Source organism: Furipterus horrens, unplaced genomic scaffold (genome assembly GCF_987537825.1).
Source record: "Furipterus horrens unplaced genomic scaffold, mFurHor1.1.pri manual_scaffold_13, whole genome shotgun sequence".
NCBI classification, from domain to species: domain Eukaryota; kingdom Metazoa; phylum Chordata; class Mammalia; order Chiroptera; family Furipteridae; genus Furipterus; species Furipterus horrens.
In genome coordinates this window covers 54,949,278-54,963,188 of record NW_028327183.1, presented here as the reverse complement: position 1 = coordinate 54,963,188, position 13,911 = coordinate 54,949,278, and the positions used below count along the sequence as shown (strand labels likewise).

The 13,911-nt window shown below is 54.6% G+C and overlaps 1 protein-coding gene and 1 pseudogene across 1 annotated transcript; both read left to right on the top strand.

Moving 5' to 3' along the window:
- The first annotated feature begins 1,258 nt into the window (after positions 1–1,258).
- LOC149995416 (leukocyte immunoglobulin-like receptor subfamily A member 6) lies at positions 1,259–11,851 on the top strand. The gene is made up of 13 exons (XM_090259213.1): positions 1,259–1,334; positions 1,454–1,489; positions 1,670–1,954; positions 2,099–2,401; positions 3,446–3,496; positions 3,622–3,754; positions 5,031–5,121; positions 5,244–5,474; positions 7,583–7,673; positions 9,101–9,385; positions 9,530–9,832; positions 11,502–11,552; positions 11,702–11,851. Exons 1-13 carry the CDS (start codon positions 1,301–1,303, stop codon positions 11,836–11,838), a joined length of 2,031 nt encoding a protein of 676 aa, XP_090115339.1. The 5' UTR covers positions 1,259–1,300; the 3' UTR covers positions 11,839–11,851.
- A 436-nt stretch (positions 11,852–12,287) lies between these two features.
- LOC149995415 (uncharacterized) lies at positions 12,288–13,646 on the top strand (annotated as a pseudogene).
- Positions 13,647–13,911: the final 265 nt, after the last annotated feature.

Sequence of the window (13,911 nt, the reverse complement as noted above, 5' to 3'; positions counted from 1 at the left end):
TCTTTATGGGCGCTTTACTCAGATGGTCGGTGATGAGAGTAGGCAGGCGGGTCTTTGCCCTAACAGATTGCCTTAAATTCCATTATAAGCAAACCCTTTCAATAAGGAAGAGATAAGTAGGCAAGAGGCTTGGAATTCAAGGAAAATGTTGGTCAGATAGAAGCTGCAGCATCTTTCCTCTGTGTCCTGGGCGGTGGTCACCTCACCCTGGAGCACAAGGGCTCAGATACCGTCCTGATTGCCTGCAGGCCTCCTGGAGCTCAAAGGTGGGACCGCTTATGGCCTCCCGGAGTCAAGGTGGGTCAGACCTCCAGCTCCTGAAACAACAGCTTTTTAGACATTGGTTACTAAGCTTATTAGCTGTTACCTGAAACTAAAGTTTTCCAACGATGGAGTCCCCCATTTGTACCTGGACTGGAAACATATGTCTCCCTCCATGGCCCAGCACACTGACCCACAGCCACTGAGGGTGGGGCTGGTGACAGCAGGATCCAGGTGAGGAAACTGAGGCAGAGCCAGGGCATTACCCCACAGATCACTCAGGTATTCATAATGGACATTTAAATAAATATGTCTTTTAGGTCAAAATCAGAACTCTAACCCAAATCAGTGTCCCCTAAGCTGACGGCAGGACCATGGCATGAGCAGGAGGCTTTAAGCAGGAAAGAGGGGCCCTGAGGGGCAGGAATCACACTCAGAGGCTGGTTCCCGTGAAGGCCGGGTGGACGTGGTTGCTAAGGAAAAAGGAGAAGTTGGTGCAGGGCTGTGATGGAAAGAAACCACACTCTGGGGCCAGGGGAAGGGGTGCGTTTCCTTCCCCTCCTTCCCTGCATGTGCCCTTGGTGCTCATGGTCACGGTGACACTGGACCTGCCTGCACAGCTGGAGGGAGACGTGTCTCTGAGGTCTGAGCTCTGCAGGCACAGGGACCACGTCTTCCTGAAGCACCTGCAGGGCCAGGTGACCACTGTCCACGGGGAGGACACACAGACAGGTGCTGATGGATGGCTGAGGGGGGGGCGGTCCCCGTGGGGGAGCCTCTGACCTGGAAGGACGTGCCCTGGGTCACCTCACTTGCAAAAAGCATCCGAGGAGAATCAGGTTCTGTTTCCGACTCCACCATGGGAATGAGGGCCGGGCCCCTGGGGAGACCCTGTTCCCCTTCCTGAGAGGCTGCTGATGTGACGCCCCCGTGACAGGGAGGGCCAGCCTCCCAGTGACCACATCCTGTGCGTCTGTCTACCCTGAGGACACCAAGGCCTCCTCCTTCTGCACAGCGGGGTCCAGAGAGGAGAGACACCATGGCCCCCACCCTCACGGCCCTGCTCTGCCTGGGTGAGACGTGAGGGGGGGAGGGGGAGCCCTGCTCTGCCAGGACCCAGGACTCGGGGCTCACGGGGAGGAGGGTCCCGCTCAGGATTCAGGGCAGGTCTCTCACAGCGCCTCTCTTCCAGGGCTGAGCGTGGGCCTGCGGACCCCAGTGCAGGCAGGTGAGTCTCCCCAGGGTCCCAGGGCCCTCTCCTCACTGGGACAAGGGGCCACCCCACTGATGGCTGGGGATAAAGAATACAGATCTGTCTGATGGATGGGGACACCTGGGGGTCCTGGGACTGAGAGCTGGGCACTGAGGTTGAGGAATCTCTTGTGACCCAGCCCCTGATTCCTTCCAGGGACCCGCCCCAAACCCACCCTCTGGGCTGAGCCAGGCCCTGTGATCCCCTGGGGGAGCCCCGTGACCATCTGGTGTCAGAGGAACATGGGGGCTGAAAACTTGGGTCTGTATAAAGGTGAAACCCCACTGAGCTGGGACAGAGAGAAGCCACTGGAACCCAGCGACAAGGCCAAGTTCTCCATCACAGAAATGACACACCTATACACAGGGAGCTATCACTGTTACTACTACAGCCCCCATGGCTGGTCAGAGCGCAGTGACTCCCTGGAGCTGGTGGTGACAGGTGAGAGGACACTCAGGGGTCCCAGCCTCAGGCTTTACTCTCAGGAAGGGGGTGCTCTCAGGGCGTCTCCCCCTTACAGCCCAGCCCTGGGGGATGTGAGGGAGATGTGAGTCTCATTTAACACACTGCCTCCTTCTCTCCTAGGATTGTACAGCAAACCCAGTCTCTCAGCCCTGCCCAGCCCTCTCGTGACCTCAGGGGGGAACGTGACCCTCCAGTGTGGCTCACGGCAGGGATTTGGCAGGTTCATTCTGACTGAGGAAGGAGAGGACAGGCTCCCCTGGACCCTGGACTCACAGCCACACCCCAGTGGGCAGGTGCAGGCCCTGTTCCCTGTGGGCCCCGTGACCCCCGGCCGCAGGTGGACGTTCAGATGCTACGGCTGTTACAGGCACACCCCCCAGGTGTGGTCACTGCCCAGTGACGCCCTGGAGCTCCTGGTCTCAGGTGAGGACAACTCATCCTGGCCCCCGAGTGACTTAGTGGGGAGGCAGGTTTCAGGGGCAGCCCTGGTGGTCAGTCAGGGGAGGAGGTGCCAGGGTTCTGGGCCCAGAGGCCCTGGGAGTGAGAAGCAGTGAGAGCGGGAGGCTCAGGGAGGGCGACGGGTCCTCACGGGGCTGCTCAAGCCCCTCCTCCCCGTTCAGAAATCAGCTCAACGGTCACGTCCAAGGAAGACCTTCACTCCTGACCCTGCCCAGAGCAGACCTGCCTCCTTGCACCTGATACAGTCTCCTTCCCTCAGACTGTGTTTGTGTGTGTGTGAGTCTGACTCTATTTCATCCGGTGTGGATTTACGTGTTTGCTACTTATCTGCTTAGCCACAGAAAACCAGAAATACTGTCATAATGACGTACTGACTCAGCACTAGTGTTTGAAAATAACATGCATAGATCTGTGTGTGCTTGTATGTGTAAGAGTGTATATATGTGTATATATGTGGATACATGTAAATTTTATACAAGCACAATAATCTCGCATACATATCCTATGGTAGGCAGTCCTGACTATGGGAAGAATTATTACTGATTGATTAAATAGGGGATGAACCACCAGGTGAACAGGATGAACTTGGTTAAAAAGGGGGTCAGGCCCAGATCCTCAACACAATGGGCTCCTGACATCGGACCCCAGGACCACCATCCCCTCATCCCAGTACCTGCGCTGTCAGCTATAGAATAAATAAATATTCTTTTCCCGAAGCAATTAAGCAACGTGGTCCTGGGCCCCAGAGTGAAACCAGAGCAGAGCAGAGCTCCACTGAAATGGAGAGAAAACTGTTGTGAACTTGGGGAACCACCAAAATAGGTTCCACTGGAATTGAGAAATGGGGATCTGCATTCGCGTGAGTGATGAGGAGTACAGAGAGGACCTTCCTCCCCAGAGAAAGGCGTCACTAAAGACAACACAGAGCTTATGTTGTGAGAAGTGGGTATTAGACCTGAGAAGGCAGGGACAGGCTGGGGTCAGGTCCCATCTTTTTATGGTTCTCAGGAGCAGCCGGCACCATCCGCCCATCACAGAACAAGACAGAGTCCCAGAGCAGTGAGTAAAAGAAACTGGGTTCAGGGGCTCGGGACAGAGGGTTAAGTCCTGTCAGAGGGAGACAGGTGCCCTGGGCTGACTTTGTCTGCCCTGACCCCTGTGACCTCTTTCCCTACAACCCCTAGCCTCCCACCCCCAGGACTACACGGTGGAGAACCTCATCCGCATGGGCGTGGCTGGTCTGGTCCTGGTGGCCCTCGGGATGCTGCTGCTTCAGGCTCGAGACAGCGAGAGGAGGGCCCACACTGCAGCCGGGACGTGAACACAGAGGGGATGGTCACCGTTCAGAGTGGGGGAGCGTGGAGCCCATCTGATGACCCAGGACAAGGTGAAGGACAGTCTGGGACACAGCTGGGGAACTGCTGCTGAGATCGTCCAGGGGAGCAGACGCGGTGGCAAAGTCTGGGGACAGGAAATGCGAGCCATGTTTCTGGAAAGAAGCCTCCTCCATCCCACTGTGGGCTGTCCCTCCCAGTCATCGCGGACAGCCATTGACTGTCCTTTTCTCACCGCTGTAACATGAGCGTCGCCCACACAGCTGGTTCAGATTCACATCTACACACCCCTTCATGCTGGATCCCATTCATATGAACAGCTGTGGCATCTTCATTACCCAGAAAGTATTTTAAAACATAAAGAACAAAGTATGGGCACCTGCCCTATTGTGGGTGAACATCAAACCTCTGCAGCTAAATATAAAGTTAAACACAAAAGAACCCATTTCTGTGATTTTATATGAAATGCCCAGGAGTAGGGAGCCCATTGAGACAGAAATCAGGTGGTTTCTCAGGGGCTGATGTGCAGGAGAGACGGGAGCCGGACGGCTTCGTGGTATTTTGGAGCAGGGGTTGTACACGTTTGTTACGAAAACTGGAGAGATGTGATGGTTCAACATCATGAATTTACTAAACTCAAGTGGATTCTATGCTTTAAAAGATTTAATTCCATGTTTTGTGAATTTTACGTCATCAAACAGAGAAGGAAAACTCTGACTCCAAAAAACCTCCGCTGCCTTGCGGCATACCTCTTCAGGGGAAAGGCTAAGGGAGTAAACCCCGACAGAAAATCCGGAGCCGGAGTCCCTAAGGCGGTTTGATGTTGTAGTCAACACCGGCAACTCCTGCGGCGCACCTGAAGCCAAGCTGTATTGACTCCGTCTTTCCCTTGGATCCTTCAGCTGCGAAGAGAGGGGGGGTCTGCTGCATGGGCAACAGCAGACCCTCCATATCACCCTGCCCAGGCTCTGTAGCTTCAGCTTCACTGGAGAGGACACTCCAGCGTCATTGCAAGATGTCGATTCAACACGGGAGGAGACAGATACCGTGTCACTCCCGAGTCGGACTGCACAGCCATTCTCGGCGGTGCAGATAGACTCTTAAGAAGCTACACCATCGTCTCTCGAGACGGACGGCTGCCGACAACGACGACGACGACGACGACTTCATCAAAAAGAAATGCAAGTCAACCACATGGTTCCCTGTGGGGCCCTTTTACCTTAGAAATTGCACCTGGTCCCTGTGCCATTTACCCCCAGGTCTAAGATGCCCTCAGATCCCAGTGCTCAGGACTCAACCCCCTGGTGGAAGCCCACCCTCACTCCAGTGTGTGGGGGTGCAGGATCCAGGGTGAGCAGCACATTCCTGTACCCGTTCATCTGCACCCACCTGCCGTTCAACCAAGGATTCCCCGCAACTATGAGTCCCTTGCAGGCTTGGGGGGGGTGGGGCATAGGCCTGTGGCCCCCAAGCAGCGCTTCCTGCACACGTCCCCCTGCCCAGGTCTCAATCAGGCCCCAGATGTGGCCCCCAAGCAGCGCTTCCTGCACACGTCCCCCTGCCCAGGTCTCAATCAGGCCCCAGATGTGGCCCCCAAGCAGCGCTTCCTGCACACGTCACCCTGCCCAGGTCTCAATCAGGCCCCAGATGACACCAGATGGAGCGTCCTCATGTCTCGGGCGCTGCTGCTCCTCACAACAACCGTGAGAGCTGAGCTTCCAACGTCTCTACGATGAGGAAGATAGAGCAGAAGTTACTGGTCAACACAGATGTTCAGTAAGTGTTTCTCCATGTTGTAAATCAGAGCCTGTGAGCTGTCCGCACCTGGTGCCTCTGCCCAGCGCGTGGGGGTGGGATCACTGTCAGGTGAGGAGTCCCTCATGCACAGAGAGGGGCAGCGAGGGGCACACGGGCCTCAGTGGACGGGATGGGAGAGATGGAGAAGGGCTCCTGCTCACAGACACGAGGGAGTCAGAGAGAGGAAGTGTGAGGGGGACACAAACACACACCCAGCCCAGGGCAGAGTGGCTCCCCCTGTGGATCAGGGCACAGTGTCACCACGGCTTCCCAGCCTCCTGCTCCTCCCTGGGGCCCTCTGTCCTGAGACAGACTTGTACGCCCTTCGAAACAACCCCGGCAGAGTGTGGATGGGCCCATCGCCCTTCCTCCGCTCCCCCACCCAAGGGACACACCCACAGCCCTGACCCCAGCCCTTCTTTGTGGGACCAGTTCACCACCACTGTCCCCTCAGCTGAAGACCCAGGACCTTCTGTGGGTGTGACCCCGTTACCCTTCTCTCTGGCCTCCTGCAGGCCCTTCCGCCCAACAAAGGTGTTTTCCCTTTGGGGACCTGATCTCATCTGTCCTGGCCCCTCTCCTGCACGGAGCCTTCCCACAGGTGACCCCTCGCTGAAGGAACACCCAGTCGCTCCGCCTGACGGGGCCTGTTGCTGACGAGCGGGCTTAGCTCAGCTCTCCACCCAAAGCAGAGCCCCCTCCTCCTTCAAACTAGACCCACCCCAGTGACAACGTCTCTTCCTCACACCTACACACCTGGGTCGTGACTACATGGTGCCTTCTCATGGTGCCCCCTGAGCCTCTGCACACGTCCTAGACCAGATAATGACAAAGAAGTTTCTGCAGCCTCTCACTCAACTGTACACATGGTTTTGCTGTAGGAAGTGGGGAGGATTTCACAAGAAGTTCTCACAGCAACTTAGGGTGCTGATTAGCCCGTCACCCAGGGGCCTGTGATGTTGGAGTTCCATCACCGTTTATTACCACAAAGTCTCCTACAGTCTATTCACACAGAGTTGTGTCTTTTTAAAGCAGCAATCTGTTCACACGTTTTTTGTGTCCACACATTTTTACAACATATTTTATTTATGTATTTTTAGAGAGAGGGCAATGGAGGGAGAAAGAGAGACAAATTTCAATGCGTGGTTGCCTCTCACTCGCTTCCAAACGGGGACCTCGCCTAAAACTCAGGCATGTGCCCTGACTGAGAATCTAACCAATGACTCTCAGTTTGCAGGCCGGTGCTCAATCCACTGAGCCACACCAGCCAGGGATGTTCACACTATTTGTTACTGACAATTTTCCTGTAACCTTAACGATAAAGTACCTGGTGAGCAGAGACCTCGTGTGCCAGGGCACAGCACGCCCTGGTGACTATGTGTCTGTAGAAGAATCACCCCCTTCCTCAACGCCCTGTGCTGGCCCCTAGCGTGTTCTGGTCCCTCCCTCACCAGCAGGTCCCCACACTCCATGACAGACACCCTCTGATCACGTCAGTCCTCTGGTTTTCTCCTCAACAAATGACCAAAATGGCACCACATCACCCACTGCCTACACACTGCGCTGTCTGAGTCACTGATCAGCACTGCGTGTGTCCAGGGGAGGAAGCGGCACCTCCCCCCGTGAACTTCATGCCTGGACAGGCAACTGCTCAGCAGATGTTGGTTGGTTGCGGGGATGAGAAAGTTAGGAAGAAATTTTGCATTTACGTTGTCTCAGGAAAGGAAATTGAAATGCCCACGGGCACACGGATTCTACAAAAGGCAGAAATTGGGCTGCTCCTGAGTCCTGCCCTGCATCTCCTCCCCTCCTGTCCTGGGACATGTGTCACGCTCTGGATTTGGGTTCCCCATGAAGTAGAGGCAGAGCATGTGGGGTCTGCTGAGACTCAGATCTGGTCTGAAAGCTCCCAGAACCTGCTGTCACCTTGACTACATTGCAGCTGAGGAGGAAACTGTGACTTGTTCCACGGAGCCAGGACCTTGTCACACATATTGTGTCCTTCTGTCCTGAGGGGCTCTGTGGACTTCATACGCCATCTGCACCACTGGAAAGCCTGGGAGACAGCGCCATGACCCGGACCCTCATTGTTCTCCTCTACCTTGGTGAGTTTTGGGGAAAAGAGAAGGATAGGTCCCCTCCCCTCCCAGGTCCATGACTCAGAAGGCCCAGTGGAGGCAGAAATTCTAAGGAGAAGAGATATTGGTTCATCACACAGAGGCCCAGATTGTGACCAAGGAAAAGGGGGCTCATTCACAATGTGCCTTGGTGTAAGACCTAACAATGACTGTGGAGGAAAACCGGTCTTTATTTACAAGATTTCAACCTGGGGGTGGGGATCTGTGAGCATTTCACCTCAGAACTCTTTTCTCCCATGAGACCCAGGACTTCTTTTGCTCCCCAAAAGGCTATAAGCCAGAAATATGCCCAGAAGTTCCCCATACCTTATCTGTCAGCTCTGTCCTTCAGGATCTGCGGTACAATGTCATCATGAAACAGAACCCACGGGCCGCTCCGTTATGAGGGCAGATGACCCGCCACCAAAAAGCATAACGTCCTATACAAGTTTGGTGAAAGAAAAGGATTTGCTTATTTAAATGTTGTACATATTTAGATTAATGGTGGGTTTCTGCTGTTAAGTCTTATGTTCGTTAAAATACCCACAAACACGTAGTTCTGCCTCCCCTGCTAAAACAGGCTAGTTTCAGATCAGAGAAGCCAGAGGTACCACTTCTCTTTAGGAGAATCGCAGTCCATGGGTTCGTATTTTCCAGAGTCAGTTCAGCTTTATCAGCTCCCATCCTTTTGTGCCTGGTTGGGAAGGTTTTGCCTGTTGCGAGGTTTTTTGGGTCTTAATCCAGAATCACGTAGCACCTTCTTACGTGCCCAACCTTAAGAGAGGTTGGTGAGCTGCTTCTGTTCCCTTTGAAGCCACATGGCTTTCTTTTTACCTCCTTGCAAACTACATGGAGTTCCCCTGTTTACTGGTGCCGCCTTATTTTTAAACACCTGACTGTGGCCTATGACCACTCCATGTGAGGCGACCAGTCGTGGCCACTTGTAGAATTTTGCGCAGGCCCCATAATCACTTCATCACCATTCGATGGTCAAAGCCCCTCCCATCTCCTGGTGCCACCGCCATTGGCAGAACTGAGAACACAGCTACAGCCACAGATGCGCCAAGTCCCTGTAAAGCAGCAGAATCCCCCTCTCACATCCCCAAACCAGGGGCTGTGGGGAATCTGGGGGAGGCTGCTCTGTAACAAGCCCAGCCTGGAACTCCTGTGTGTGGGTTCAAGGACAGTCTCACCCGACTCTCTTCCAGGGCTGTGTCAGGGCCCATGGGACCACGTCCAGGCCGGTGAGTCCTCCCCCAAACCTGCTGCTTCATTCCCAAGTCACCACTGGGCACCTGGGGGCACACAGTGGGTCTGGGCTGATGGGGACCAGTCTGGGAGGGGCTTTGAAGCAACAGCTGGGGAAACTGAGGGGACAAGGACCCCCCTGACACTTCATGTCTCCTCCTTTCCAGGAGTCCTCCCCAAGCCCTCCATCTGGGCTGACCCAGGCCCCGTGGTCAGCAAGGGGAGCCCTGTGACCATCTGGTGCCAGGGGCCTCTGCAGGTGGATGCCTACACTCTGTATAAAGAGCCGTACTCCATACCCAGGGCGACAGGGAACCCACAGGACCCCAGCAATAAGACCGGGTTCCCCATCAAATCCATGAGCACCTACGATGGGGGGAGATATCAGTGTGCCTATCACAGCTCCAGTGGCTGGTCTGAGCGGAGTGACACCTTGGTGCTGGTGGTGACAGGTGAGAGGGTGGAACCAAGTCCCCTTCTCCCAAGCAAAGAAGATCAGAGTGTGGCTTCAGGGGGACCTCACTCCTCACAGCACACACCTGGGGAAGGTGGGGTGATGGCCCCACATTTAACACAGTTCCTTCCTTCTCTCTCAGGAATGTATGATGCACCCTCCCTCTCAGCCCAGCCAAGCCCTGCGGTGGCCTCAGGACAGAATGTGTCCCTCTCATGTAGCTCCATGTTCGGTCAGCACTTCCACTTAGTGAAGGAGGGAGCCACTGCCCAGCCCCAACACATGGAATCCATGACCTCTGACAAGGGGTGGAAGGGCCGGGCCATCTTCCCTGTGGGTCCCGTGCGCACCTCGCATGCGGGGACCTACAGGTGCTATACTTCTTTCAGCTCCTTCGCCTATGGGTGGTCACACCCCAGTGACCCTCTGCATCTCAAGGTCTCAGGTGAGGGCACTCATGCTCATCCCCCTCTCTGTCCTGGACCTTAAATGACTGACCTAGACAGTGTGCTCAGTGGCGCCCTGGGGATCGTGGGGCTTCAGTGACACTGGCCTTTTGGGACCTCAACCACAGGCAGGAAGCTTAGGGTGGGAGCCTGGAGGACAAGCACTGAGGTTCAGTGGGCAACCTGTGGTCCCGACAGTGATGCGTACTGCAGGGAAGATACTGAGGATCATGGGAAACCAACCTTTGTGGAAGAGAAATGGGACTTTACGGGACAGCAAGAGGCAGGCACAGCCCCACTTCCTCCTCTGATTTGTGTCTCATGCTCATTTGGGGTCTACAGACCCTCACTCACGTGGACCAACTTCATGGCTGTTGGGTAGCAGTGTCGTCTTAGCCCAGCAGACACATGGACTCCACCAGACTTTTTCTAGTTTCTCAGTGAATATTTCAACTAATCAAGTGTTTACAGAAGGGCTTGTTTCCTAAAGTGCTGGGGATAAAGGTGGAGACTTAAGGATGGGACCTCATGTCTCAAGTAGCACTGTGGTCACTGGGTCCTGTGTGGTCAGTGCAAGACGGAGATGCATGAGGGGGAAGATACCCAGCTCAGGTGGGGAGAAAAGAGAGGACGCCAGGCCTGCCTCTGTCCGTGGTGCTGATTCCAGGGTCCTGCGTCATCCTGGCACCTGTGCACTGAGGCCCACAGAGGAAGACAGAGTAAAGGGGGCCTTTGGTTTTGGGTCAGGGTGATTCAGGATCCACTGACAGTCTAAGCTGAAGTGGAGTTGGCTCAGTATCCTTGAGACGGATTTCACTGATGAAATCCTATCATATCTGCAACTTGGGTCTCTCATCTATCAAAGGAGAATCTTATCCTTAATTTGAAAAAGCTCTATCACTTGAGAACTTTGGCGCCAGTGAACCCTTGTGGGAGAAACAACACGAGTCCACTCTGAGCATGTCCTGTCTCCACCGGTGACTAATGTCATTACGTGGGCATGGAGAGACGGCAGGATTTCTGCTTAGTTTCAACGAGCACCAGGTTGTCAGCTGAATCAGGTCATTTTCTAAAACACCTCCTATAAGGACTCATACCAGTGCCCCTTCCCCTCCCAGAGTTCCCTGTCTTTCCTGCAATTTCAGTTCTCACATTATCAGAGTCTGTCTTATATCAATACATATCTGTATCTTTATCCAGGTGTTTATCTAAACATTTTATCCCATTATTTATCTCTTCTGCTTGTTTCTTATCAATCTTACTACAATCAATCTAGACTACAAAACTCAATAAATAATCAAGTCTGGCAATTGTGATAATCGTTGATCTCAGAAACATTACACGATATATTGTATATATCCCATAATTTCTTTTCTAAAGAAGAGATTGATAAAAAAAAAAGAAAAGTGATATGAAACTATATAATCCTAATCCGAGACTCAGGGAGCTAGCTGAGGTGGAGGAACTCCTTCATGCTCCTCATCACAAGAAAACATGAAGGCCCAAAAGGTCACCTTTATATCCTAATTAGATGCAGACAAGACCCCAAAAATGGCCATCTCAGGGGAAGCGAAGGGCAGTACTAGATACAGAGACTCACTGGAGATCACAGAAGGCTTGAGCGTTCCCACATATCCTCACCTTCATCCTGTGTGTGTTTGTTTTCAGGAGCAGTGGATACCCTGGGGCCATCACAGAACCAGCCAGACTCCAAGACTGGTGAGTGAGGTGTGATTCCCTGTTAGGGCGCTGAGGCAATGGGGTCCAGTCCAGTCAATGGCAGTCGTGTGACTGGGAGAGGCATCCAGAGATCCTGGGGTGCTTCAACATGACCCTGACCTCTGTGACCTCTTATCCTCCATCTCCAGCCTCAAACACCCAAGACTACACAGTGGGGAACCTCATCCGCATGGGCGTGGCTGGCTTGGTCCTCGTGGTCCTGGGGGCGCTGCTGCTTCAGGCCTGGCACAGTCAGGGAAGCCCCGACGACGCAGCCGGGACGTAAACACAGGAGACAACAAACGCACCATCCAGGGAGATAGAGCCTTGGAAAAGCCTGGAGACGTGGGCGATCTTGGGAACCTGCTGAGAATGGCGAGGGGGTGGGCGTGGCTCTGGTGCAGGGAGAGGTGGGGCTGGTGAACAGACAGAGGCCTCCCCTAGTTCAACGGGGTCGCTGTCCTTCATTCTGCTCTTGGTTTTCTTTGAATGGCCCCTGTGTTCTCAACCCCATGGCGCGGGGCTAGAGCCCACATCACAGGTTCGAATCCACACCTGTGCTCATCCTCCGTCTCTGGTCTGCTTTCAGGGAAGGCACTTTTCTCACTTTTATTGACCGCATTTGCTGAGCATGCATCTATTTGGTCAGACAGCAAATACGTTTTAAATGTAAATAAATCTGAATAAATGGATAAATACCAAGAATAGTTTGGACTCATATACACAGATGACAGTATGACGGTTACCAGGTGAATGGGAGCAGCTGAGGAAAGGAGATTTGACTCTGGAAGAGGAACACGGTGCAATTACGGATGATGTTTATAGAGCTGTGCAGTTGAAACCTGTGACTTTTTTGCATTTGATTATTTTTATAGGGAGGGGAAGGGAGAGGGAGAGAAAGAGAGAAACGTCGATGTGCAGAGAAACTGATTTGTCGGCTCTGCCCGCCCCCAGCCGTCCTCGGGCAGGGACTTGGCCGGCAACCCAGCCGTGGGCCCCAACCAAGAATGCTGGTCATTCAACGCACCTGGTAATGTTCTTCCAGAAATGCCGTGATTATCATGGAGAGCACTTGTTGGAAATGACAGTCAGGTGGTGTGTTTAGGCACCTGCTCTAAGAAAACACGTTTGGGGTTCCCCATCCCTCAAAGCCCTGAACTGTAGCTTTTGCCTAATTCCAGGTGTGAATGCTTCCTGAGTGCGGGAGGAGTGGCCACCTCCCTCTGCCCGGACCTCCCCGCCTGTCTCCCCCTCCATCAGCTCCACCGAGTCCCAGCCGCGCAGCCTCTCCGACTGGTCGTCAGTCTTCAGTAGAGAACCGTCCAGATTACTTCCCGCCCATGTGCTACGCCAGCCCGACACCAGCCTGGATGTGCACGGGCTCTCCTGTCAGCACGAAGCCACTGCCGCGCCACACCTGCTGGCTGCCAGCATCCAGGCCGACATGGGTGGCAGGCCCCTGAGTCCACGGGAGACACCTCGCCATCCTCACCCGCCCCTTCCCCCCCCCCCTTCCCTCTGGTCCCAGTCCTAGCGCACCTGCCCAGGTCCTGTGCCCGCGCCGCTGCCGCTAACGCGAGCCACCGAGTCCCTTCCCGGGCTGCGCCAAGGCTACTGCAAGGGCTCACACCTCCAACCGCCCCAGCGAACACGCACATGTGAGCGCCCCTGGGTCTGCGACAGGCCCGCCTGCGACAAGAGCTTTGCTCGCTCCCAGGAGCTGGCCCGCCACCACCGGACGCACACGGGGCAGAAGCGCTTCACCCGCAGCGACCACCTGTCCAAGCTCGCGCGCCACCACCCCGATTTCCCTGTAACTGCTCCGGAGATCTGGAGACCGCAGCTCCGCACCAGCGATTCGAGGCCCTGCAGCCTGGCCACCGTCCCGCACCCAGCCCAGCTCTCAGCCCTGCCCCTGCCAGCCTGCAGGGCCCAGAAGAAGCCAGCCCGAAGCTTGCTCTGCCCAGAGGGCCTGCAGCGCATTCGCTGTCCAGCCCCGCTTCCAGCGGTTCCCTGAGGCCCCAAGATGCCTCTGATGCCCTCAAGACAGCAAGGACAAGGCCTGACAGTAGACTTGGGTCAGCTGGACCTTAGACGTGGCCCCAAACATGGGTGGCTGGGACCTGTGTCTATACAGAGGCATGACGTATTTTTTTAAATGACAAAATTTTAAAACAACGGAGTTTACCAATAAGCGGCCAGACATATTGAAACTTGACACAAGGCATACAATTTAGGGGTCCTGCCACAAGAGGGAGCCAGAAGTACAACCCAGGGTCTCCATCCAACGTCGGAGAAGCCCCGGAACCTAAGCAGGACCAACAAAAAGGATCCAACACCTGAAGGCAGCTAGTCACGC

Coding starts and splice junctions, on each gene's coding strand:
- LOC149995416 (XM_090259213.1), top strand. CDS start 1,301: ATGGCCCCCACCCTCACGGCCCTGCTCTGCCTGG. Junction 9,386..9,529: donor CTTGGTGCTGGTGGTGACAG/GTGAGAGGGTGG, acceptor CTTCTCTCTCAG/GAATGTATGATGCACCCTCC. Junction 11,553..11,701: donor CCAGCCAGACTCCAAGACTG/GTGAGTGAGGTG, acceptor CTCCATCTCCAG/CCTCAAACACCCAAGACTAC.